Genomic DNA, 25,681 nt, shown 5'->3' with positions numbered 1-25,681 from the left:
AGATCAAACTCTACAAAGAGTTAATATGCCTATATCCACTGAAAGTAAGTTCATCTCATTCGCAGATGGATGTACATTCAGGGGTGGATATGAGTTTTTCGTTTGAAAATTTTCTGATTTCTAGCAATGGTGGAACACCATTAAGGTAAGTGGTTAAAGATCTTGCGAACTGATAGGGGTGGAGAAATAGTTAGTAGATATGCAGTTCAAAGATCATTAAATTGATTTTTGAATTATCTCCAAACTTACCTCCCCAGAAATTTCGATTTGCATATTGATGATTAGTTACTAGTTGTTGCATAAGTCTTTCTATGGTAATACAATTTCAGAATGACGTAATGGTTGTATACTTAATGTAAATCATTACTAGATTCATGGATGACCTAATCAAAATCTTAAGAAAAGCTAGAACTGTTAACCATGGTTTGTTAGCTATTCTAAGTGATTAGGGGTGGACCATCCCATAGTCAATAGATAAGAAAGTTTTTGTTTAAACAAATACTACTTTTCTAAGAAAATGACTAAGTCTGAAAAGTAGCAAATAAAGAAGATATTTTTTTTCTTGATTCCAAAAGTGTATCATCTTGTTTTATGATGATCCCACTGCCTCTGTTGTCTTGTCACAACCGAAGAGGTCAATACCATGTAGTTTTCTTAGACATAATTCACTCTACCTTGTCGTAGTGGGAGGGTGTCAAGGTACTCGCTCTTCTTATGACTTGGAAAACACTAGTGATTAAAATCTATTGTGAGTTTAAACAAGTAATGGATTGTCAAAGATAAGAAACTAAGAAGAAAAGCCAAGAGAACTATGGTTTGATCCATTCACATGGAGTAACCTAAAGTTTTCTATTACAGAGACATGAAAGGAAATTTTCGTTTATAAGTCTATTCAATGGACTTAACAAAACTTCCTGTTCCTAGTATTATAGGTTTGAGTTTATCTAAACATATGGCTTGTAGTACACCTGGTAATTACTTACTCTAATGCAAGCAACTTACTTTAGTAAGATGATGAAGCATTTTCTTTTCTAATGGCAATCTATAGAAGCTTCTCGACTTCTAGGCATAGATTTTATCTAAGGAAAAGTCTCAACTATTCCAGAAAAGATAAAGCCATGAAAGAATTTCTTAAATCAACAGTGAGAGGTCTCAGATATGCTTTAGTATGCCTTAGACCAGACACCCGCTGTTGAGTGGGAGTAATGAGTAGGTATCAGATTAATCGAGGAGAGGAACATTGGAAGACAATCAAGTAAATCTTAAGATTAAGATGAGGAACTATATGTTAGTCGATAAGGGTGTGTTTAAAACTCTTAGACTACACCACATCAGATTTCAAGACTTGCCTTTGTTCTAGAAAGTCTGCTGATAAGATGGTGATTACTCTGGGGGTGGAATAGTGATTTTGGAGAAGTGTAAAAACCTATCTGAAGTCTCTAGGTCTACCAGAAAGGGACTGAATGTTAAAGTTGCAGGAAAGGTACTTATTCAGTCTAAGGAAAGTTCTATACATCTTTGGCACCATTCCAAATTGCCTAAACTACTAGTGTTAATTTCCTGATTAACCAAAAGTAGTTGCCAAAGGTATAGAATCCAGTATCCCAAAAAGAGTAGACATATAGAGAGGAATTTCACATTATCAATGATTTTGTGATTAAGGAAGAGTAATGGTGGAGAAAAGGTTGTGTTTAATTCAACCTTTCAGATCCTATTACGAGGAGTTTACTACTACTACACTTGATTTGTATATCAAGGTGTTGAGATTATTTGAAATGCACTTTTTGTTTTATATTAGTGCAAGTGTGAGTTTATTGGGTTTTATGCCCTAAATAAAACTCATTTCAATATAATCAGATTTACTTATTAATATAGATCAGAAATAACATTTAATGTTGCATGGTTCACATGATTTATTTCATGATTATATGAACATAATGTATGAATTCATTTGAAATCCTTTTCACATACTTGATCCTGTTTATTGTGTTGTCAACACTTTGGAAAGTAAACATGACTATGTGAATAAAGTTTCCTAGATTTATCAGACACAGGGTTTTACTGATATGATAATCTACAACAGAGTTTACTTGCATTTGGAGAAATGCTATGTTCTTTCCAGAGCATTGGTTAAAGTAAAGCTCAGGTTGGGTGCATGGAATATGCATCGGAAGGGACCGATATTGAACTTTGACTTAGATTTATTAAACTTACCGTTATATCTATTCAAGTCAATATCGCCTAGTTGATCCTAGATCAAATGATCTTAATCCTGTTATGATTAGGCTTAATCTCAAGAGGCTATTCGTGTTCTTTAATTTGTTAGTTAAGCCTACTTTTGGGTCAGGGTGATACGTACATTTTGGGAACACAATAGTGCAATTGAGTGGGAGCGCTAACATAAACATGGAATCTATAGCTTCTATTTGGCGAATAGTAAGTAAAGGATGATCTCCTTCGAGCTTGACCAAACGAAAATAAATGGTGGAGTACTCATTTCACATAAGCTGAAATATCATTTATATGGGGTTAAGTGTTTTAAGGATAAAATACATTGTAGGGTGTAACGGTAATCTAATCCCTTTACAGTTTAGATCATTCATATGGAGGATCATTGATCAAATTAGGATTATAACAATGGATAACTAATGATGTCTCTATATGGTGGAACATATAGAGCATTCTATATACTGAGAGTGCAATTCTAAGTTCTATGCGTGGATTCAACGAAGAATTAATAAGTCAGTTAATTTAGGTTGTAAATTCTTGATCTGCTTATTGGAAGCTCGGTTATATAGACCCATCGTCCCCCCACTAGTTGAGATAATATTGCTTGTAAGACTCATATAATTTGTTTTGATTAATCAATTATAATTCTCAATTTAGACTATGTCTATTTGTGAATTTTTCACTAAGTAAGGGCAAAATTGTAAAGAAAGAGTTTTAGGGGCATATTTGTTAATTATGATACTATGTATGGTTCAATTAATAAATATGATAAATGACAATATTATTTAATAATTATTTATAGCTATTAAATAGTTAGAATTGGCATTTAAATGGTTGATTTTAAAAATTGGCGTTTTTGTTTTAAATAGAAATAAAATTTGTGAAAACTGTAAAATCCAAGTAAGGCCCATTACACAACATGGCCGGCCACTTGGGATGGTTTTTCAAACTGATATTTTCATTATTTTAATGCCAAATAATTCAAACCTAACCCTAGTGGAATGCTATAAATAGATAGTGAAGGCTTCAGGAAATTTACACTAAACTTTTCCACTTTTTCCTTCAGAGAAAAACCTGAGCCTTCTCTCTCTATACCTAGCCGCCACCTTCTTCTCTTTCTTCCCTCTTCAATTTCGAAATTTCTTAGTGTTAGAGTAGTGCCCACACACAGCAAGTGATACCTTAATCATAGTGAGGAAGATAGTGAAGAAAGACATTCAACAAGAAGGAGTTTCAGCACTAAAGAATGAGAGAAAGAGATCCAGGTTCAGATATTGATAATGTTCTGCTACAGAAAGGAATCAAGGGCTAGATATCTGAACGGAAGGAGACATTTAATTCCGCTGCACCCAATGTAAGGTTTCTAATACTTTATATGTGTTTATTTCATAATCGTTTTAGAAGTTCATATTTAGGGTGTTAATCACCATACTTGTTAGTAGATCTAAGATGTTGGTAAAATAATTTCCAACAATTCTTACACCTTGGATAAGTGTTAAGTCCTTTACAGGGCATTGGCAAAGTTTACCAGTATCGGATGTATGGAGTATACATCGGAAGGGACCGATATTGAACTTTGATTAGATTTGTTAAAATTTACCGTAATATCTACTCAATTCAATATCACTTGTTGATCCTAGATCAAATGATCTTAATCCTGATATGGTTAGGTTCGATCTCAAGAGTATTATAGATGTTTAGTTAAGCCTACTTTTGGGTCAGGGTGATACGTACATTTTGGGAACATGATAGTATAATTGAGTGGGAGCGCTAACATAAATATGGAATCTATAACTTCTATAGGAATTTAGAAGTGAAACGATGATATCCTTCGAGCTTGGCTAAACAGAGATAAATGGTTGAGATCTCATTTCACTTCGCTGAAATATCATTTATACAGAGCTAAGTGTTTTAAGGATAAAATACATTGAAGGTGTAACGGTAATTTAGTTCCTATTCAATGTAGATCATCTATTAGAGGGTCATTGATCAAATTAGGATTATAACAATGGATAATTAATAGCGTATCTATATCGTGGAACATATAGAGCGTTCTATATGACTGAGAGTGCAATTCCAAGTTCTAAGTGTGGATTCAATAAGGAATTAATAAGTTAGGGAATTTACTTGGTAAATTCGGTTCGACTTATTGGAAGCTCGGCTATATAGGCTCATGGTCCCCATACTAGTTGAGACCATACTGCTTGTAAGACTCAGTTAATTGATTTTGATTAATCAATTATAATTCTAAAGTTAGACTATGTCTATTTTATGAATTTTCACTAAGCAAGGGCGAAATTGTAAGAAAAGAAATTCTAGGTTTTATTTGTTTATTAAGAGACTTTATATGTCTAATAAATAAATAAATTAAATGACAATATTATTTAATAATTAATTTTTAGTTATTAAATAATTCGAATTGGCATTTAAGTGGTTAAATTGAAAAATTGGCATTTTTGAGAAAATGGGATTGAAAATGAAAAATTGCAAAGTGAGACCCATTATCCCTATCATGGCCGCCCACTATGCAAGCATTTTACCATTCATATTTTCATTATTTTAATGCCATACAATTCTAACCTAAACCTAGATGGCTTTCTATAAATAGAAAGTGATGGCTTCAGGAAACTATGACTTGCATATTGTTTCTTTCAGATAAAAACCTAGCCTCCTATTCTATTCATAGCCGCCCCTTTTCTCTTCTTCTTCTTCTCTTCAATTTCGAACCTTGAGTGAATGAGTGAGTGCCCACACACATCAAGTGGTATCTCAATCATAGTGTGGAAGATTGTGTAGAATCCAATCAACAAGAAGGAGAATCAGCATCAAAGAAGGAGAGAAAGAGATCCAGGTTCAGATCTTGATTATGTTCTACTACAGAAAGGAATCAAGGGCTAGAAATCTGAACGGAAGGAGTCATTATATTCCGCTGCACCCAATGTAAGGTTTCCTAAACTTTATATGTGTTTATTTTATTGTTTTAGAATTCATATTAGGATGTTAATGAAACATACACAGTAGTAAATCTAGATCCTGGTAAAATATTTCCAACAACCAGCTGAAAACACCCTGAAGATTAATGTAGATGCTGTCATTTTTTCAAGAACTGCAACTTATAGCTTTGCAGGGGTAATTAGGGATGAAACTGGCGAATTGGTGGAAGCCTTTACTTACTGTCGGTCAGGGGTGTTGCAACCCGAAATGGTAGAAGCTTTGGGTGTTAAGAAGGCACTGAATTGTGTTAAACAGAAAGATTGGAGGAAGGTTGTCATTGAAACTGAGTCTTACTGTGGTGCAAGCGTTACGCAGCTCTATTCCTATGGTTTCATACTTTGGGAGTATTATTTCTGATTGTAAGATGTTGTTAAATGACTTGCGAGATGTTTATGTCAATTTTATTAGACGTTCTGCGAATAGTGTTGCTCATTTCTTAGCTCGAGCATCCTATTTAGTTGCTGATCGTGTTATCAGGAGTAGTGATGTTACTCTAGATTTTAATCATGTAATCACTATGAAATACAATTAATGAAGATGATGAATTTTTTTAAAAAAAAAATAAGAGAATTAAGAAGAAAAGAAAATAATAGTTTTAGAGAAAATTTAAAGTGTCATATCACCACCTTGTAATCTCATTTTTTTTTTTTCTGGTTTACCTTTTACTTTTAGATTTGTCAAGATTACTTTGCTTTGTTGTTGAGATCTTCATTGTGCCTTTCTCATTTATACGATTTTTTTGGACCTAAAATCGTGCCTGAATTGAAATAAAAATAGAGATATGGAAGCTTTGGTACAGCTGGAAACAAAGGAAGAAGAGAGAGGAAGATGAGAATTGTTTTGTTTCAGTCCGTCCGTATATTTGAAAATAAAATTTGTAATTTCTTTTTTAGTTTATTTTTCTTTAACAAGATAAAAATGTAAATTTTAGGCCTAAAAAATCTATTAAGGAAAAAAGCCCAAAATAAATTGCATAAAAGTAGATACAATCATTGGCATTGTATATAACTCCATGAATGACAAAATCATGTGAACACAAAAATCGGATTATATTTGATCTTTGTTCTGTCACAGCTATGAGAAAGTAACATCATAGCAGCAATAATAAAAGTTTACTCAACTTATTGAACCATAATCCACAGCCTCCTATGTATGGCTTTAAATTGAGTCAAAATTTAGACGAATTATTATTAAAACCTCGAGTCATTCTTGTTCTTCTTTCTTTGCAGCCTTTAGTTATCAACCACCTCAATTAAAGTTGGCTCATAGTCACTAGGTGCCTCAAATCCATGCAAATTCATGACGGTTGCAGCAACATTGGCTAGCCCACCGCTAGGAACATCATTGCGGAACCTAACACCTGGCGCTAGTCCGGGACCTCCAATTGCAATTGGAACCTGAAAAAAGAATTTATATAATCATTATAATCTTCGGCAACTATTTTAACATTCACTATATAAAAAATCCAACAAGTTTCAAAATTATTGCAATTCATTAAATCAATGGGTGGAGTTACTTGATAAAAGAATTGACAATTCCACCATAATATGACTCAGCATCAAAATTATTTATGTGGACATATATTTTTCATATGCCAATGAAAAACAAATTACTTTTTGTAAACTTCAGAAAGAATTTATAGAACTTACAGGCTCAAGAGTGTGAGAAGTAAGAATTTGGATTTTGCCATTCTTGTCAAGTTGAGGTTTCCCAGACTTATTTCTCTTCACCATGTCTTCAGCATTTCCGTGATCTGCAGTGACAACATAAATTCCACCAACTTGCTCTATTGCATCGAGGATAATCTGCAATCACGTGTGTCACATTTTATAAATTACAGTAAATATGTAGATTATATATCTTTAGAATAGCCTTCAATCGAATCAAATTGTCAATACAATTCTTTTTTAACATATTTAAACAATAAAGGCTCGCAGTTAATGTACCTTAACAGCCTCATCAGCAGCCTTGCAAGCCACCACAGTAGCCTCAATATCACCAGTATGTCCCACCATGTCACCATTTGGCAAGTTGACACGAACCTGATGAATCATGTGAAAAAAGGTACTGAATAAACAATTGTACAATCTGAAGATTATTTGTTATGAGTAAGGTGCAACATACAGAATACCTGTTGGAATTTCCGGCTAAGTATGGCATCCCTTGCCTTCTCAGCAATTTCTACGGCCTTCATTAATGGTTTGACATTAAATGTGATTCCGCTATCACTTGGGATTTCAACATATTCTTCCATCTCAGGGTTAAAATACCCCGAGCGGTTTCCATTCCAAAAGAAAGTGACATGCCCGAATTTAACAGTCTCACTGTTCAGGGGAAAAATGGAAGAAAATAGGTAAGCAATACAAAAAGTCCAGAAAGAATGGCTCAGAAGGACAAACAAATTGGGAACTCTAGCCCATGTTTGGTTGGTAAACACTCAAAAAAAGACACATCACCATGGTAAGATTATACGAGAAACATTGTAAAAAACTTAAGAAATTGTAAAAGCAAGGACATAGATACATAGAGTTATCCTGCATTAGAATGCATTTGATTTTCTAACAAAAAAAAAAAACATCACGATATAATGGAAGTTTTCCCTTTATTATCAAATATAATTGAAAAATACTTTAGGAATGAAAGGCTAAAAGTAGTCATCTAACCACAGTGAAATATGCCTGAGGCATGTTAAGTAAAAATAATTAAATTTAAAATAACATATGTGAATAAACACCATTTAAATGACATGGGCTAACCTGCAGGCAAAAGTGCGAACACCATTGTGTGTTAGGTATTCACCAGATGTTCTGTCTATTTCAGGAGGAGAGACAAGGTAATGACTTGGAAGCTGCAGCTCACCATCATACTGAAGCATACCAGCGTAACGAATTTTAGGAACTCTAACTCGATCAAATTTGTCAAAATCTTCATATTCAAGTGCCTTTGCGATCATAACCATCCGATCAGCTCGGAAGTTGAAAGTAACAACAGCATCACCATCCACTATTGGACCTACAGGCTTTCCACTCGCATCAACAATAACAAAAGGGGGCAGGTACTGGTCACTGGTGTTGGGCTCCTGTCTCAACTTCTTGACAGCTTCAAGAGCATTTGTGAATTTGTAAGGAGCTTCACCAAGAACTTGGGCATCCCACCCTCTCTTCACAACTTCCCAATCATTCTGCAAATAATTGATCACCACAAGTACGGTAAATAACTTCATTAAAATTAGTGTCAGTGGAAACAATTGATCAATAAGGAGTTTGACTACAAAAGGTACGATTCTTTCAAACAGGAAAGTACTTATAACATTGACATTTTTATGTCCTTAAGAAGAAAATACATGATGATGATCCCCATCCCGTTTAGATGGAGATAGTTTTCCACGCTGAATGAGCTCAGTAATTAACTGATCCAGATGCATACTATACATACTAGACTAGACAACAATGGGTATAATACCATGGCTCAAATACAAGCAGCTTAACAGAGAGAAGGGACAAATCAGCAAAAACTTTGTTGATTAGTATTAATAAAGAGAAATATACAGTCAACAATCATGGTATTTAGAGTAAAACTACAAATTTATTGACAAGCATTGATCATGGAAAGCATATACTTAATTACTAAACAAATATTGAATGACCATGTATATATTAACTTAATGATATGAATTTCATGAGATACTTTGTTGGAAAGAAATTCAAATACTGGCACAATGTCACATTCTAACTATTCTTATAAAATTGATGCCGTAAGGGCCGTCAACTCCCTTCCCATGTTTAGTCTAGAAAAACCCATGTAGACATTTCAATGGAAAGTTGGAAACAATAATTATTGAATTTATGAAACAAATAAACTATTATTCCACCAACAAAACTGAGCAGTGCTATGCAATTTTACATGACGGAAAGAGAAGTGCAGAATAAGACACACACATCATATTATGTTTACTATTCACCTTATACAATTTAACACAGATTTATATCATGTATGAAAACAGAAGCCGTGAATAATATATAGCAAAGTAACAAAACAAAGACGATCATAGTACTGACTACTGCAATTAGACAGACGTAAACATATATAGATCATACCTCGTATCGATCCATTGTGACATACATACGACCACCACCAGATGCAATCTGTGCATCAACACCATTTTCACGTAGTTTTGCAAGGTCGTTTTCAATAGTTTCCACAAATCCCACACTTGAACCATCCAAGACATCACGACCATCAGTAAGTATGTGGAGGCGAATTCTTTTTGCGCCATTCTCACTAGCTCCTTTAAGAAGCAACTGCAAGAAAAAGAAAGAGTAAGAGTTAATGGAAGAGAAGAGAGGAGACAATAATTTAACTATTAAAAGGAAATCCATGATAAAATAGAAAAGCTTGGCCTTGTCCCCATTTGAAAAAACCTACCTGCACTTGATCAAGTCTGGAATGAACTCCACCATCACTCAATAACCCAATGAGATGCAATGTGTTAGTTTCAAAAGATTCCTTTATATACTTAAAACCATCTCCTTCATAAATCTTTCCGGTCGCAAGTGCAGAATCGACGAGCTTTGCCCTACATTTGGAAAAGAAATATGTATAAATGTTTATTTATTAGGCAAACACCTTGGATAGAAAAAAAAAAAAAAAAAAAAAAAACTTGGGGAAAAACAAATGTGTTTGTGTGTACAACTTATTTATTTATGTGATGACAGTGATTTCATATACTCATCATAATTCAATATAAACTCTAAAAACAAAGAACTTTTCTCTGAAATACTCACCCCTGAGCAAAAATTCGTCCAGCACCAAGTGCGTTATGACCAACTTCACTGTTGCCCATATCATCCTCAGTTGGGAGTCCTACTGCGGTGCCATGAGCTCTGACTAGCCTCCATCTTTCAGGAGCACCCTTCACCAAATCAAAACCCAGTAAAGATATTAGACAAAGCACACAGCCACTGGTAATAATGCTAGCTTAAATTTTTCTCATTTTTAAAATTGCCCAGTTCATAAAACTAAGAAACAAGACATAATACAATTTAGGCACTAACTATAAACATCCCACGTGCACAGATCCAAAACAATATACATATAAAAATAAAAAACCACTCGCATAAAATCAATCCAAAAAGGAAAAGAAAGTTACCTTCTTGAGGGAATCCATGGTGGGTGTCTCGGCGACATGGATGCAGTTGTATTCATCAGGTTTGGCTTCACCCCAGCCGTCCAAAACAACCATAGCCACGATCTTATCCTTAGGGAGCTTTGGATGATCCGCCAACTTGAAGTTAAAGCCTGAACTCCCCATTCTCGGTGCTTTCTGTTCGCTAAATCCGAAAATAACTGGAAAAAGGAAAAAATGTGAAAAAGCAATTACAATCGCTGATTTCCAATCCGCCAATAAGAATAAGGAAAAGAAAAACATATTTATTAATACAGAAAACAAAGAATTTGAACAAAAAAAAAAAATAGAAGAAACTAAATACCAATTGCAAAATGAAAAGAAAATACTTACATAATTAGGAGAAATGGAATCAATGGAAGAAGGAAATATAGAACCTGACTACTTCGAACTATCAACTACCCACGTATATATATATAGGCGACAAAAGCAAGACAAACCATCTCCCATAGATTAGATTAGATCTGACGCCGTTGATTTATCTTTGTTAGGGTACACGTGGCTTGTGCTTATTGCGTCTTTCTGGAACCTCGCTTTGTGATCTGGTGTTCCGGGTTCTACTGTATTACAATGCGCTTGTCCATTTACAACCTCCAACGCTGGTTGAAAAATCGAGTCCATCCAGAATGATCCACGACGGTTGAGCCCGCATGATTCATGAGCTGATTCGGCACGCACGTGAAATTAAAATAATAACAATAATATTAATAATAATTGATATAAAAAGAGTGAAATTAAACATTTTTTTTTTTAGAAATTGAAAAATCAAATTGTTTAATTCGAATAAAAGTTTTCTCGCTGAAAGAATATGCCGGAATCTTTAGCTTTCCTTTTTATTTTTGCCTTTTGGCCATTTTCTATTGGAAATTGCTACAAGAGCATAGCATCTTTAAAACATAAATTTATATCATTTAAAAATATAATATTTTTTTATATTATTTTTAGCATTTTTACTCCTGAAGACGCTCAATAATATAGTACTCTTCAAAAATACTATAATTATGATCTCACACATTATTATTTAATATATTAATTTTTTAATTATACATACATTATCACACTAAATTTTAAGAAATTATATATTAATATAAATAAGGAAAATTTAACCATCAATACTTAATAAAATACTCCATATCAAAATTTATACCCTAAACTAATTTGTACCAAATGATACCTATAATTTCCAAGATAGCCAAATTGCCCTTTAATTAAAATTTCTCTCTCTCTCTCTCTCTCTCTCTCTCTCTCTCTCTCTCTCTCTCTCTCTCTCTCTCTCTCTCTCTCTCTCTCTCTCTCTCTCTCTCTCCACTTCATCATTCCCAACCCCCCACCTACCTCTAAGAAACCCAACCGACGTTCAACCTCCATTCAAGGCGTTCTCGAACTCAAGCTCCATAAACCCAGGCATTCTCGAATTCAACCTCCATTCCCTCGCGTTCTCTCGCCACAACCAACCTCCGAGAACCCCACCACACTAAACCCACTGAAAGTCCGTCCATATCTAGTCGAAATAACCACCATGAAACCCAGCCGTTCTCAGTAGACACCCACCACCGTCCTCAGTCGTTCTTAGTCAAACCACCACCAAACCGAGTAAAAAAAGGTACCATTTTTTTAAAAAAAAAAAAACAATTAATGTTAAATTATTCAATTTTGCTAGTTTTTTGTGGATTACTTGATTACATGTGATTTGTCATTGTTCTTGTGGATTTTGTGGCTTATTCTGGTGAATTATATTTTTACAGAGTTATCGATGGTATATCTATATGATATCAATCTATTTCCCCTTGTATATGTGGAGGGTTTTAATGGTATTTTTTACATTGTTATTGATGAAATGTTGATATGATATTGATAGGATATCGACCAAAAATGAAAATGGGTTGTTTGAGCTTACTAGTTTTTTCAATCTTTTTACTGTATATCGATAGTATCTCGACATGTTACCTATGGTTTATCGATATTTTTAATTAGGATATATTTTTTAAAACTTATTGAATATGTCGATGTGTTGTCAATGAAATGTGGATATGTTGTCAATAGTAATTGATTGTTTGAGCATAACTGGATTTTTCAATTTTTTTTAACTGTATATTGATAGGATGTCGACGTGATATCTATAGTTTGTCGATAATTTTTGTTAAGATATACTCTGTTAGAATATATTTAGTATGTCGATATAATGTCGACCTTTTGTCGACATTTTTTATGCTTTATCTGATTTATTATATCCTCAATTATGTTGACGGGTTGTCAACAATTGTATTATATTTTGTTATTTTTTTAATTTTGATTATATGAATAGAATGTCGACATTTTGTCGACAATTTTTTGTGAGGGCGTCTTTGATATTTTTTGTTATATATTTTTTCAAATAACTACAAAATTCATAGTTCTAACATCCGAGGATTTTACTGACCGCATGACATATAGAGGCACAAGTGCTGTAATACCCGGAATTAAGAAATGGATTAGCAAAACCCTAATTAAATAATTATAAATAATTGAGGAATTATATTATTATATAGTTCAATATATGTGAAATTATATGAATTTTAATATGTTAAGACTCCGTTGGTGAGCAAGGGGTATTTTAGTAATTGTGACCCGAGAAGGGTAAATTGATGAAATTAATTTAATTACGTGCTTAATAGAACTATATTATTATATAGTATACCTGTGTTGTCTTTTCAGATGTGTTTTGACAGGTAGGCGCGGTATAGTCACAACCGAGAATTTCGGGCTGAACCGGGTTCGGGCCCGAAATGCAAATTAGATTGATTTAATTGACATTTTATTTGATGAGTGATAATCTAAAATTAATTGTGAATTATTTATGCATGAAATGACAAGATTACCCTTGTGAGGGTGTATGTGTGTATTTAAGCCCTAGGGGCAAAATGGTCATTTGACCATATTTGATTTACATTGAATTAAAATGGATTTTTGAAGGAAAAAGATTAATTTTCTGGTTGTTTCATCCTCTCACCCGAACCCTCTCCCTCTCTTACCCTCTTATTTTTCAAAGCTTGATTTGTGAGGAATTTGGTTTGATTGGAAGCTTAATTTTGGGAGAAATCTTTGTTCTTGCTTTGTTGTGATCTTGAGGTAATTTCCTATGATCTTGACCTTATTTTTAGTTGCTGAATTCTGTGATTGAAAGTATGAATTTGGTGATAATGATGATAGGTTGCATGTTCTTGGATTTTGTAGTAATTTTGATGAATTAAGTGAGAAATTTCATGGATTGATTAGGATTCATGTTTGTGAGCTTGGATTGTAATTATAGGGTATTTTTATGGTTTGAAATACATGTTATATTGATATGTGATTGCTGGAAATGGGTTGAGTTTGAAGGATTCTTAGCTCAAGTTCTTGAGCTTGTGTATAGCTAGTTTAAAGCATGAATTTTGTGTTTATTGCAATCTGTAAGTATGAGTTTAATATTGGGATTTTTGTGTTTGAAACATGGATTTTAACTCCTTGTTGTTTGCTAGCAACCTTACTTGTTAATCTTGATGTTTGGTTGTGAAATTGGGGTGAAAAAATTGAGTTTTGAGCTGAAATTCGAAGGAAAACTTGCTGGTTTCTGGGTTCTGCACCCAAATGTCGCATGCTCTAGAGCATGCCACAGCCCGCCCCTCTTGGTGGAACCTGGGTTTTGTCCCAGGTGCCGCGGCATGGTCTGGGCATGTCGCGGCTCGCCCTCGTGATTTTTGGGCAGTTTGTGTTGAAACTTTGAAAAGGCATAACTTTTGATTCCGAACTCCGATTTGGGAGTTCTTTATATCGTTGGAAAGCTCGTTTCGAGCTCTGTATGATTATCTGAATTTTAAATGCCATGATTTAATTTTATGAGTGTGGAACCAGGGGTTAACCCTAAGTGTGAAATATCCCGGATTTGTGTGACTAGGATTACCGGCACCTGATCAGGAGCACCCGGGATTCGGAATCTCTTTCTCTTGCTGGACAATAGGTAAGACAGTGATTAGCACGTAGAGTATGCGCAGTGGCACTTATATTGTGAATGATATGCATCAAAGTTTAGTAACCGGGATTAGGGTTATTACCCTAACATGAGCGGTGTAATAGCCTAGGGTTATTACCCTAGTGATATATACTGTATAAATACTATGCCATGTTGGATAAAGGTATATATTGAGATTATGAATTATGCGCTTAAGGCATAATTAAGCTAGACTCCGTAAGCTAGTACCTTGAGCTAATTTTAGTATGGAAGCTAGGGTTATTACCCTAGAATATTATGAATCCAGTGAAAGCATGAGTTAGGGTTAACGCTCTTAGTAAATGTAATCTGAGTATATAGAAGCGTATTGTATGAGTGGTTACTCAGTATGGAAGTTAGGGTTATTACCCTAAGATTATATATGTTGTAGTAAATGTTGAATACACGCATGTATGTTAAAGGTTATGTGTATGAGACATAACTGGGTTAGACCTGGTATATATCACCAGGATAAACCATTGAAAGAACGTAATGTATGGATTACGTATATATAAGAATAGGGTTATGCAAGCAAGGCATAATCAGGTTAGGCTCGGTAATCAAAACCGAGGTAAACCCTACTAAGGCCTTATTGTAATTAGACGTGTGAGAGCAACACGTAGGTCTACGCCACGTAGACATAAATAGGCATGTGAGCGTAACATGCAGGTCTATAGCAAATAGACAAATAGTGCAGTGGCACCAGTAATTAGGTGTTTCACATATTGAGACTAAGGGTTATGCGCCAAGGCATAATCAAGTTGGACTCAGTAAACAGAACTGAGATGAACTATTCTAAGGCCTTATTGTAATTAGACGTGTGAGAGCAACACGTAGGTCTACGCCACGTAGATATAAATAGATGTGTGAGCGCAACACATAGATCTACGCCACGTAGACATAAACAGGCATGTGAGTGTGACATGCAGGTCTGTGACACACAGACATATATGGATGTCATTACTGTTTAAATAGTATGATGAGCATATTATTGATATGGGCTTGGCTCACGGGTGCTCTACTATGCAGGAAAGGGTAAGTCTATTACTGATCAGCCATGAGTGTGGAAGCTGGACGAGGAATGTACATGTTTGGGCCATACTAGACCAAGCGGGTTGGGGTCTACCAGTGATGTATTTTGTACTCTATTTTGCCGCATAGATCGGCTAAAAGAAACGAACTTGTTATAATATTTTGTTAAGTACTTTTGGGATCTCGACACTTGTATCTTTTATTTTATAAAGTAAAAAAATAATACAAGTTTATTTTCACTCTGTTTGTAATTAAAGTTTAATTTCTGCACTAATTTTACTGGTAATCCCAATTAGGGGATTAGGGTTTTATAAGTATATTGGGTAGCGTGCCTAATTATTTTTAGGGCGTTACAATTTGGTATCAGAGCGCCAAGGTTTTTAAACTTCCTGTAGACCGACTGAGCATGTACATTCATCGTCAGAGACAAGCTCGACTCATGGTGCAGTAAGTATTGAGAGTAAATACTTTACTGTTGTGTGATCATCTGTTTACCGCTTTCCATTTTAGGTAGTATGCAAGCATCTAGAGTATTTATGTGTTATGTGATGCCATGCTTTAAATGTTATATGATTAAGTGAATATTTATATGAGGTAAATAGATAAGTTAGGGTTTAAGGCAAAAAGTGTGTAAGTGTGGTATTGGTGCTTAACTCGCTAGGGGTTGTTGATTATTGGGGTACTAGTAATGTGTTGGAAATTATTTTACCAGGATCTATTTACTATCATGTATGTTGGATTAACAACCTAATATGAATTCTAAAACAATGAAAATAAACACATATAAAGTTAGAAAACCTTACAGTGGGTGCAGCGGAATAATATGACTCCTTCCATTCAGATCTCTAGCCCTTGATTCCTTTCTGTAGCAGAGCATCACCAAGATCTGAACCTGGATCTTCTTTTCTCCTACTTTGATGCAGAATTTCCATAGTCTTACATACTATGATTGAGATACCACTTGATGTGTGCGGGCACTACTCATTCACTCAAAGTTTCGAAATTTATAGAGAAGAAAAGAGAGAGAGGCGTGTGAGGCATTTTCTGAGGGAAACAAAGTGATCAAAGATGTGTGTGTGTTTCCTCAAGCCAACACTTTCTATTTATAGAAAACCCTCTAGGTTTAGGTTTGAATTGTATGGCATTAAAATAATGGAAACTACAAATGGAATTTCATATGCATAGGGCCGGCCATACAAAGGGATTGGTCCTCACTTTGCAACTTTCCCATTTTGTTATTATTCATGCCCATTTTCTCAAGAATGCCAATTTTCCAATTTAACCTTTTTAAATGCCAATTCTAATTATTTAATAACTTGGAAATAATTATTAAATAATATTACCAAATAATATATTTATTAATTTAGACATATAAAGTCTCGTAATCAATAAATAAACCTAAAATCTCTTTTCTTTACAATTTCGCCCTTGCTTAGTGAAAATTCATAAAGTAGACATAGTCTAACTTTTAGAATTATAATTGATTAATCAAAATCAATTAACTGAGTCTTACAAGCAGTATGGTCTCAACTAGTATGGGGACCATGGGTCTATATAACCGAGCTTCCAATAAGTCAAACCGAATTTACCAAGTAAATTCCCTAACTTATTAATTCCTCATTGAATCCACACTTAGAACTTGGAATTGCACTCTCAGTCATATAAAACGCTCTATATGTTCCACGATATAGACACGTCATTAGTTATCCATTGTTATAACCCTAATGTGATCAATGATCCACTATATAGATGATTTACATTGTAAAGAGATTAAATTACCGTAACACCCTACAATGTATTTTATCCTTAAAACACTTAACCCTGTATAAATGATATTTCAGCTAAGTGAAATGAGATCTCCACCATTTATCTTCGTTTGGTTAAGCTCGAAGGAAATCATCCTTTACTTCTATTTGCCAGATAGAAGCTATAGATTCCATATTTATGTTAGCGCTCCCACTCAACTGCATTACCGTGTTCCCAAAATGTACGTATCACCCTGACCCAAAAGTAGGCTTAACTAACAAATCAAAGAACACGAGTAACACTCTTGAGATTGAACCTAACCATATCAGGATTAAGATCATTTGATCTAGGATCAACAGGTGATATTGAATTGAATAGATATTACGATAAATTTTAATATATCTAATCAAAGTTCAATATCGGTCCCTTCCGATGTATACTCTATACATCCGATACTAGTAAACTTTGCCAATGTCCTGGAAAAGACATAACACTTTTCCAAGGTGTAAGAATATGTATCGCTGATTATACCATGTCAGTCTAAATCCAGTGTTCTGACGAATCAGGGAATAAACTTTTGAACATATACTTAAGATTATATTCCACTGTGCTGACAACACTATAATCTTTAACAAACTCATATGTTCTGGACTTAAAAAGAATTCATACATTATATACATATAATCATGAAATAAATCATGTGAACCATGCAACATAAAATGTTATTTCTGATCTTTATTAATAAGTAAATCTGATTATATGAAATGAGTTTTATTTAGGGCATAAAACCCAACATAATGGACCCTCCGCAATCATCCAGACCACAAGGCGAGCAAGTAGAGCCCGGGGCTACCCGAACCGATCCACCAGCAGCGCCTCCACCTCCGCAAAATTCGGGGGATAATGCGGGGGTTGGCAATGCTAATCCTCTTGCTGACTGGCAGCAGATGTTTTAAGGAATGCGAGGTATCATACTTCGTCAAGAGGAAGAGTTGCAACGTTTAAGGCAACAAGCTGCCCAAGTTAATTAAGGGTTACCACCAGCTCCTGTGCCAGTGGTGCGTAACCAAGTGTATATTATGCCGCACTAGGACTCTGTGTTTGAGCGGTTTGTGAAGCTGCAACCTCCGGCTTTTCTGGGAGGTATTGATATTATTAAGGTTGATCATAGGGGTGTTCATTGGATCACATCCAATGGATTTGGACCCATCCGATCCAATCCAATTATTTATTGGATATTGGATTTTTCCATCCGATCCAATCCAATTGAATTGAGTCATCCAATCCGATCCGATCCAATGGATGTATTGGATTGGATCGGTTCCATCCATTGGATGCTCTAACTGGTTTTTTATTGGATTGGATTGGATCCATCCAATAGATCTCATGATGTATCCAATCCATTTTAGCCACTATTTAGGCTAATTTCATTAAAAATATATATATATATATGAAAAAACATAATTTAAAACCTAATAATCTAACATAGATGATAAAATAATATATAAAATAATTAAATATATAAAATTATAAATATTAAATATGATTGGATGGACATTGGATGATATTGGATTGGATCGGTTCGGTTATCCATTGGATCGGATGTCTCATCCAACATCCGATCCGATCCAATTGGATTTTTAAAATTTGCATCCGATCCGATCCAATTATGATTGGATATCCGATTCTATTGGATCGGTTGGGATTGGAACGGTCGGTTGGGATTGGATTGAATGACTTTCTGCACACCCCTAGCTGATCAGTAGATGAGCACTGTTATCCGTATCCTCGATAATATGGGGGTGACAGTGCGGCCTTTATGTTTCAAGATCATGCCCGCGTCTGGTGGGATATAGTGAATCAAACTCGAGATGTCAGTGTGATGACACGGGAAGAGTTCAAGAAACTTTTTGAGGAAAAGTTTTATAATGTTGTTGTAAGGACTTCACATCGAGAAGACTTTGTGAAGTTGACTCAGGGGAAAATGTCTGTGGCCGAGTATACTTTGGAATTCTATCGGTTATCTAAATTTTCTGGTGATCTGGTGCCTACAGATTTCACCAGAAAGCAGAAGTATGTTCGAGGACTGAATGCTACAATCAGTCGGGACTTGAAAATTACCACATCACATGACACTCTGTATAAGAGAGTGGTAGACTTGGCCTTAATTGCTGAGGAGCCCAAGCAGCAAGTAATTAAGAGCAGGCTGTAAGGGATGCCGTCACGGTATCAAATCCTCTTTCTAGTGGTAATATCAGTAAGGGGACCGACAGTGGCAACCCTGAGCACAAACGGAAGGCTGAGGCTTCCAGAGCATCAGGGGGTAATAGAAAGCTTCGGGGAAATTAAAGTGGCCGTCAAGGTCACGGATTCTTTTCCAGATCATATCTAGAGTATTCAAAATGCAAGAATACCATCAGGGTGAATGACGGGCCAAGGTTGCATACTATATTTGATATGGACTATATGAATCAGATGTGTAATCATGTTTATGAATGACATCTTGGTGTATTCTGAATTAGAAGAAAGGCATGAATTGCATTTCATAGCGGTTTTCCAAAGGTTACGCGATCACAAGCTTTATGCTAAATTCAAAAAAGTGTGAATTCTAGTTATCTCGTGTCTCATTTTTGGGGCACATAGTGGATAAAGACGGGATCATGGTGGATCCGGCCAAAATTAAAGCTGTTCGAGATTGGCCAGCACCGAAATCAGCAATAGAGGTTAGAAGTTTTCTGGGTTTGGTTGGTTATTATCGTCGGTTCGTTGAGGATTTTTTCAAAGATTGTTGTACCCTTAACGGAGCTGCCCGGAAGAACCAGAAGTTTGTTTGGACTGATCGGTGTGAGAAAAGTTTCCTGGAGTTAAAGCAACGCTTGATTACTGCTCCCGTACTAACTCTTCCTTCAGATAAGGAAAAGTTTGTGGTATATTGTGATGCCTCGAGACAGGGTCTCGGCTGTGTGCTTATGCAGGCTGGGAGGGTAATAGCTTATGCTTCTCGGTAGTTAAAGGTGTACGAGCAGAGGTACCCTACTCACGACCTAAAACTCGCACCAGTGGTATTTGCGCTAAAGATTTGGCGACATTACCTTTATGGCGAGAAATGTGAGATATACATTGATCATAAAAGTCTAAAATACTTCTTTACCCAGAAGGACTTGAATATGAGGTAGAGGCGTTGGTTGGAGTTGGTAAAGGATTATGACTGTGAGATCCTTTATCACCCTGATAAGGCCAACGTGGTTGCTGACGCTTTGAGTAGAAAAGGTCAGAGTCAGTTGTATACTGTGAAGCAAATCTCCCAACAGCTAGCAAATGAAATGACTCGAGCTCAGATTGAGTTGGTTGTGGGGCAATTGGCTAATATTACCCTGCAATCCACTCTTTTAGAGGGAATTAAAGAAGCACAAAAGCAAGATTTTGAATTGATAAAAACCCGAGCTAGGGTTTCGGCTGGGAAGGCTAGTGACTTCTCAGTGGATGAAACGGAAATGTTGAGATTTGGGAATCAAATTTGTGTGCCCATGGATGAGAACATCAAGGAAGAGATCATAGATGAGTCTCACACAACCCCTTATTCAGTTCATTCAGGGTCGAAAAAGATGTATCAAGACCTGAAAGCCATATTCTGGTGGCCAGGCATGAAGAATGACATCGCTAAATATGTTACAAAGTGCCTTACGTGTCAGCAAGTGAAAGCTGAGCACCAACAACCTGCAAGGTTGCTACAACCACTAAATATATCTGAGTGGAAATGGGAGGACATCGCTATGGACTTCGTGGTAGGTATGCCTAGAACCACGGGACAATTTGACTCTGTGTGGGTCATAGTGGACAGGTTTACAAAGTCGGCTCACTTTTTACATGTTCAGACGAATTTCTCCATTGACCAGTATGTTGAGTTATATGTCAGAGAAATTGTTCGTCTTCATGGTGTCCCAAAGTCCATTGTGTCAGATAGAGATCCAAAGTTTACATTAAGATTCTGGGAAAGTCTACATTGAGCTATGGGTACTCAGTTAAAGTTCAGCACAACTTTTCATCCTCAGACGAATGGGCAATCCGAGAGAACGATACAAATCCTAGAAGACATGCTTCAGGCATGTGTGCTTGACTTTGAGGGATCATGGGTAAAGTGTTGGGTTTTATGCCCTAAATAAAACTCATTTTAATATAATCAGATTTACTTATTAATATAGATTAGAAATAACATTTAATGTTGCATGGTTCACATGATTTATTTCATGATTATATGTACATAATGTATGAATTCTATTTAAGTCTAGAACATATCAATTTGTTAATGATTATAGTGTTGTAAACACAGTGGAATATAATCTTAATTATACGTTCGAAAGTTTATTCCCTGATTTGTCAGAACACTGGATTTAGACTGACATGGTATAATCAGCAATAGGTATTCTTACACCTTGGATAAGTGTTATGTCCTTTCCAGGACATTGGCAAAGTTTACCAGCATCGGATGTATAAAGTATACATCGGAAGGGACCGATATTGAACTTTGATTAGATATATTAGAATTTACCGTAATATCTATTCAATTCAATATCACCTATTGATCCTAGATCAAATGATCTTAATCCTGATATGATTAGGTTCAATCTCAAGAGTGTTATTCGTGTTCTTTGATTTGTTAGTTAAGCCTACTATTGGGTCAGGGTGATACGTACACTTTGGGAACACGGTAGTGCAATTGAGTGGGAGCGCTAACATAAATATGGAATCGATAGCTTCTATCTGGCGAATAGAAAGTAAAGGATGATTTCCTTCGAGCTTAACCAAACGAAAATAAATGGTGGAGATCTCATTTCACTTAGTTGAAATATCATTTATACAGGGTTAAGTGTTTTAAGGATAAAATACATTGTAGGGTGTTACGGTAATTTGATCCCTTTACAGTGTAAATCATCTATATAGAGGATCATTGATCACATTAGGGTTATAATAATGGATAACTAATGACGTGTCTATATCGTGGAACATATAGAGCATTCTATATACTGAGAGTGCAATTCTAAGTTCTATGCGTGGATTCAACGAAGAATTAATAAGTCAGTGAATTTAAGATATAAATTCTTGATCTGCTTATTGGAAGCTCGGATATATAGACCCATGGTCCCCATACTAGTTGAGACCATACTGCTTGTAAGACTCAGTTAATTGATTTTGATTAACCAATTATAATTTTAAAGTTAGACTATGTCTACTTTGCGAATTTTCACTAAGCAAGGGCAAAATTGTAAAGAAAAGAGATTCTAGGTTTATTTATTAATTAAGAGACTTTATATGTCTTATTAATAAATATACTAAATGACAATATTATTTAATAATTAATTTTTAGTTATTAAATAATTAGAATTGGCATTTAAATGGTTGAATTTGAAAATTGGCGTTTTTGAGAAAACGAGATGCATAAATGATAAAACAGCAAAATTGCATAAGTGAGGCCCATTATCCAAGGCCCATGGCCGGCCACACTTATAGGGTTTTATCATTTATTTTTTCATTATTTTAATGCCAAATAATTCTAACTTAAACCTAGGTGGTTACCTATAAATAGATAGTGATGGCTCTCATTCACACTTGAACTTTGTCAGATGAAATTGAGCCTCCTATTCTCTATAGCCGAAATCACCTTCTCTGTTTTCTTCTCTAAATTTTCGAAATCCTTGAGTGAATGAGTGAGTGCCCACACACATCAAGTGGTATCTCAATCATAGTGTGTAAGACTGTGGAAAACCATCCATCAAGAAGGAGATTCAGCATTAAAGGAAGGAGAGAAAGAGATCCAGGTTCAGATATTGATAATGCTCTGCTACAGAAAGGAATCAAGGGCTAGATATCTAAACGGAAGGAGTCATTATATTCCGCTGCACCCAATGTAAGGTTTTCTTAACTTTATATGTGTTTATTTATCGTTTTAGAAAGTTCATATTGAGGGTGTTAAACAACATACTTGTGAGTAGATCTAAGATCCTGGTAAAATAAATTCCAACAACTGGTATCAGAGCCATGGTAATTGATTTGCTTGCAAGAAATTTGGACTTTAAAACGATTTGTTTGTGTTTTGGATGGTTTCATGTTGTGTTGTGTGTTGTATGATGATTGATTGATGTTTGTGAATTTTCGTGAAAAATAATTGAAATTCTGTTTCTGGAATTATTTTAATTGGATAGTATGGAAAAAATTAAGCAATTTACTTTTTTACAAAACTCAATTTCGATTTAATTTGAATTAGTTATGATTTTTTGAAGTTTCGGAAAAAATCAGGGTCGTGCAACAGGCCACGCGCGCGGACGAGGGTGACACCCTCGGACAGCACGCGTTCAGACAGTGCTCGACTGAATTTCTTGTCTGAAACTCGTCCATGTGCGCGCGGAACAGGCTGCGTGCAGCCTCCTGCACCGAGGGATCTCGGCCATGCACTCCCATTTGCGCGCGCGGGCAGTATGCTTAGCATACTGTCCGTAGAACTCGCATTTTTTTTTTTCGTTTTTCTTCGATTTTTCATGCTATTTCATGGATTTAACTTCTGATTTTTTGTGTAGTTTTGTATTTAGATTTTTATTTTTCAATTTTCAATTCTAATATCAGAAATAAATTAATTTGATTTTTTTTTTAAATTAATCTTAGATATTAGTGTAATTTGAATTTGAAAACAAGTAAATATCTATCTTTTTGCTTGATTTTTTATCTTATTTTTAAATTTGATTATATTTTATCTTATTTTTAAATTTATGGTCAGATATTAAATTTTTAAATTAAATATTTTTCTTAAATAATTTGACCTTATTTAAATTTAAAATAAGATAACTATAATCATGATATTTTGAATAGAAATAAGATATTTTGCTACCTTTTAAATTTTGTTATAACACACAGAAAGCAAAAAATAAACTTGCTCTGTCTTGTCCTGTGACATGGTTGTGTTCTCTTTCTTCTAGAGAAATATTATTCTGTGGGTTCTGTTTCTTATTGAAAAAGTTCTTTTTTGTCTTCTTTTGGTAGCATTTGTGTTTATCATGGCTTCTAGTAGTCGGCAAGGACTGGTGGAAGAGGAGGATGGATACAATATATGGCTTGATGAAGAATCGGAGGCTGTTTTGGATTATGACACTAATGACCAAACTGAGAAAGACTATGACGACCGATGGTGCCTTGTAGGAAGGTTTTTAACAGAGAGGTCAATCGATTTTGATGCTATGCAACATCTATTGGCCTCGTTATGGAAACCGGGAAAAGGTATGTTTGTTAAGGAATTAGATACAAATCGTTATTTGTTTCAATTTTATCACGAAATTGACATCAAAAGCGTAATTGATCGGAGTCCATGGACTTTCAATAAGTTTCTTCTGGTGTTTACAAGATTGAAGCCTGGAGAGAATCCCAGATTGGTAGCTCTGAATGAGGTGGATTTTTGGGTACAACTGCATGACTTACGGTCGGGGTTTCGAACAGCTACAGTGGCTAAAGATGTAGCGAACTACATTGGCAAATTTGTGGAATCTGATGAGAAAAATTTCTTGGGCCTTTGGAGGGACTTTCTTCGAGTACGAGTCACTATAGATGTCAATAAGCCTCTCAAAAGACGTATGAGGCTTCGGAATACTGCTGGGGTCGAGTTTTGGACGAATTTCAAATATGAACATCTCCCTATTTTTTGTTTCATATGTGGGATTATGGGACACTCTGAAAATTTCTGCCCACGACGTTTTGATATAACAACCGAATCATTGGTTAAACCTTATGGGGATTGGATGAGAGTCAAACCAAAACGTACCAGCCATATGATTGGCAAGAAATGGCTGAAACAATTCAGAGTGGTTATGGAGGAATGCCAGACGGATTCAGACCAGCCGAGCTCAGATCATGCTTCCAGAACAGCTCCGGTGGGACAATTAATGTCGTATCCTCATCCTACTCAAGCAGCTGTGATGAAGGAGAAAATCGTGGGACACGAATCAAGTAATAAAGAGGCAGCTAATAGACAGAAGGGTGTATCAACAATTGAAGTAATAGGAGAGTTGACTGGCACTAATTGTGGGGAAAATAAGGACATTAATGTTGAGGAAGATTGCCTTATGGTTATTGATTCAAAAAGGCGTAGAACTGAGATGGGCAGTGGTGTAATTTCTGAAGACACTTTAGAAGGAAAGAATAAGGCCCAAGTTCAAATGGATTCAAAAAATGTGGATTTGGTGGGCTCTGGTTTCCAGGCCCACCTACCATTATGAGTCTTTTATCATGGAATTGCCATGGGCTTGGGAACCCATGGAATGTTCAATTCCTAAAGGATATTGTGGTCCAAAAGAAGCCCAACTTTGTATTTCTTTGTGAAACACTTTGTAGACATGACCAAGTGGAAAAGGTTCGAATTTCTCTGGGATTTGATGGAATGTTTGCTGTTGATGTGAGGGGCAGAAGTGGAGGCATTGCTCTTCTTTGGAGACATGAAAACGAAGCCT

The 25,681-nt window shown here is 35.4% G+C and overlaps 2 protein-coding genes across 2 annotated transcripts; one reads left to right on the top strand and one right to left on the bottom strand.

Annotated features, from left to right (window-relative positions):
* Nucleotides 1-6,253: 6,253 nt before the first annotated feature.
* Nucleotides 6,254-11,083, bottom strand: LOC115709987 (2,3-bisphosphoglycerate-independent phosphoglycerate mutase). The gene is made up of 10 exons (XM_061115518.1): nt 10,742-11,083; nt 10,373-10,569; nt 10,008-10,135; nt 9,649-9,799; nt 9,321-9,524; nt 7,980-8,404; nt 7,355-7,547; nt 7,170-7,265; nt 6,873-7,028; nt 6,254-6,620 (listed from the first exon to the last, which is right to left on the bottom strand). The coding sequence occupies exons 2-10, from the start codon at nt 10,532-10,534 to the stop codon at nt 6,456-6,458; spliced, it is 1,680 nt and encodes a 559-aa protein (XP_060971501.1). The 5' UTR covers nt 10,535-10,569; nt 10,742-11,083; the 3' UTR covers nt 6,254-6,455.
* A 13,155-nt stretch (nt 11,084-24,238) lies between these two features.
* On the top strand, nt 24,239-25,450 carry LOC133038225 (uncharacterized). The gene has a single exon (XM_061116314.1). The coding sequence runs from the start codon at nt 24,239-24,241 to the stop codon at nt 25,448-25,450; it is 1,212 nt and encodes a 403-aa protein (XP_060972297.1).
* Nucleotides 25,451-25,681: the final 231 nt, after the last annotated feature.

Source organism: Cannabis sativa, chromosome 5, assembly GCF_029168945.1.
Source record: "Cannabis sativa cultivar Pink pepper isolate KNU-18-1 chromosome 5, ASM2916894v1, whole genome shotgun sequence".
Classification (NCBI taxonomy): domain Eukaryota; kingdom Viridiplantae; phylum Streptophyta; class Magnoliopsida; order Rosales; family Cannabaceae; genus Cannabis; species Cannabis sativa.
This window is presented reverse-complemented; position numbering and strand designations above follow the sequence as displayed.

Bases quoted from the DNA above. Each gene is read 5' to 3' on its own strand.
- LOC115709987 (XM_061115518.1), bottom strand. From the start codon at position 10,534: ATGGGGAGTTCAGGCTTTAACTTCAAGTTGGCGGATCATCCAAAGCTC. The intron at 8,405-9,320 runs GTATGATCTATA...AATTATTTGCAG, and splicing joins TCACAATGGATCGATACGAG to AATGATTGGGAAGTTGTGAA. The intron at 7,548-7,979 runs GTTAGCCCATGT...TCCCCTGAACAG, and splicing joins GTTCGCACTTTTGCCTGCAG to TGAGACTGTTAAATTCGGGC.
- LOC133038225 (XM_061116314.1), top strand. From the start codon at position 24,239: ATGGCTTCTAGTAGTCGGCAAGGACTGGTGGAAGAGGAGGATGGATAC.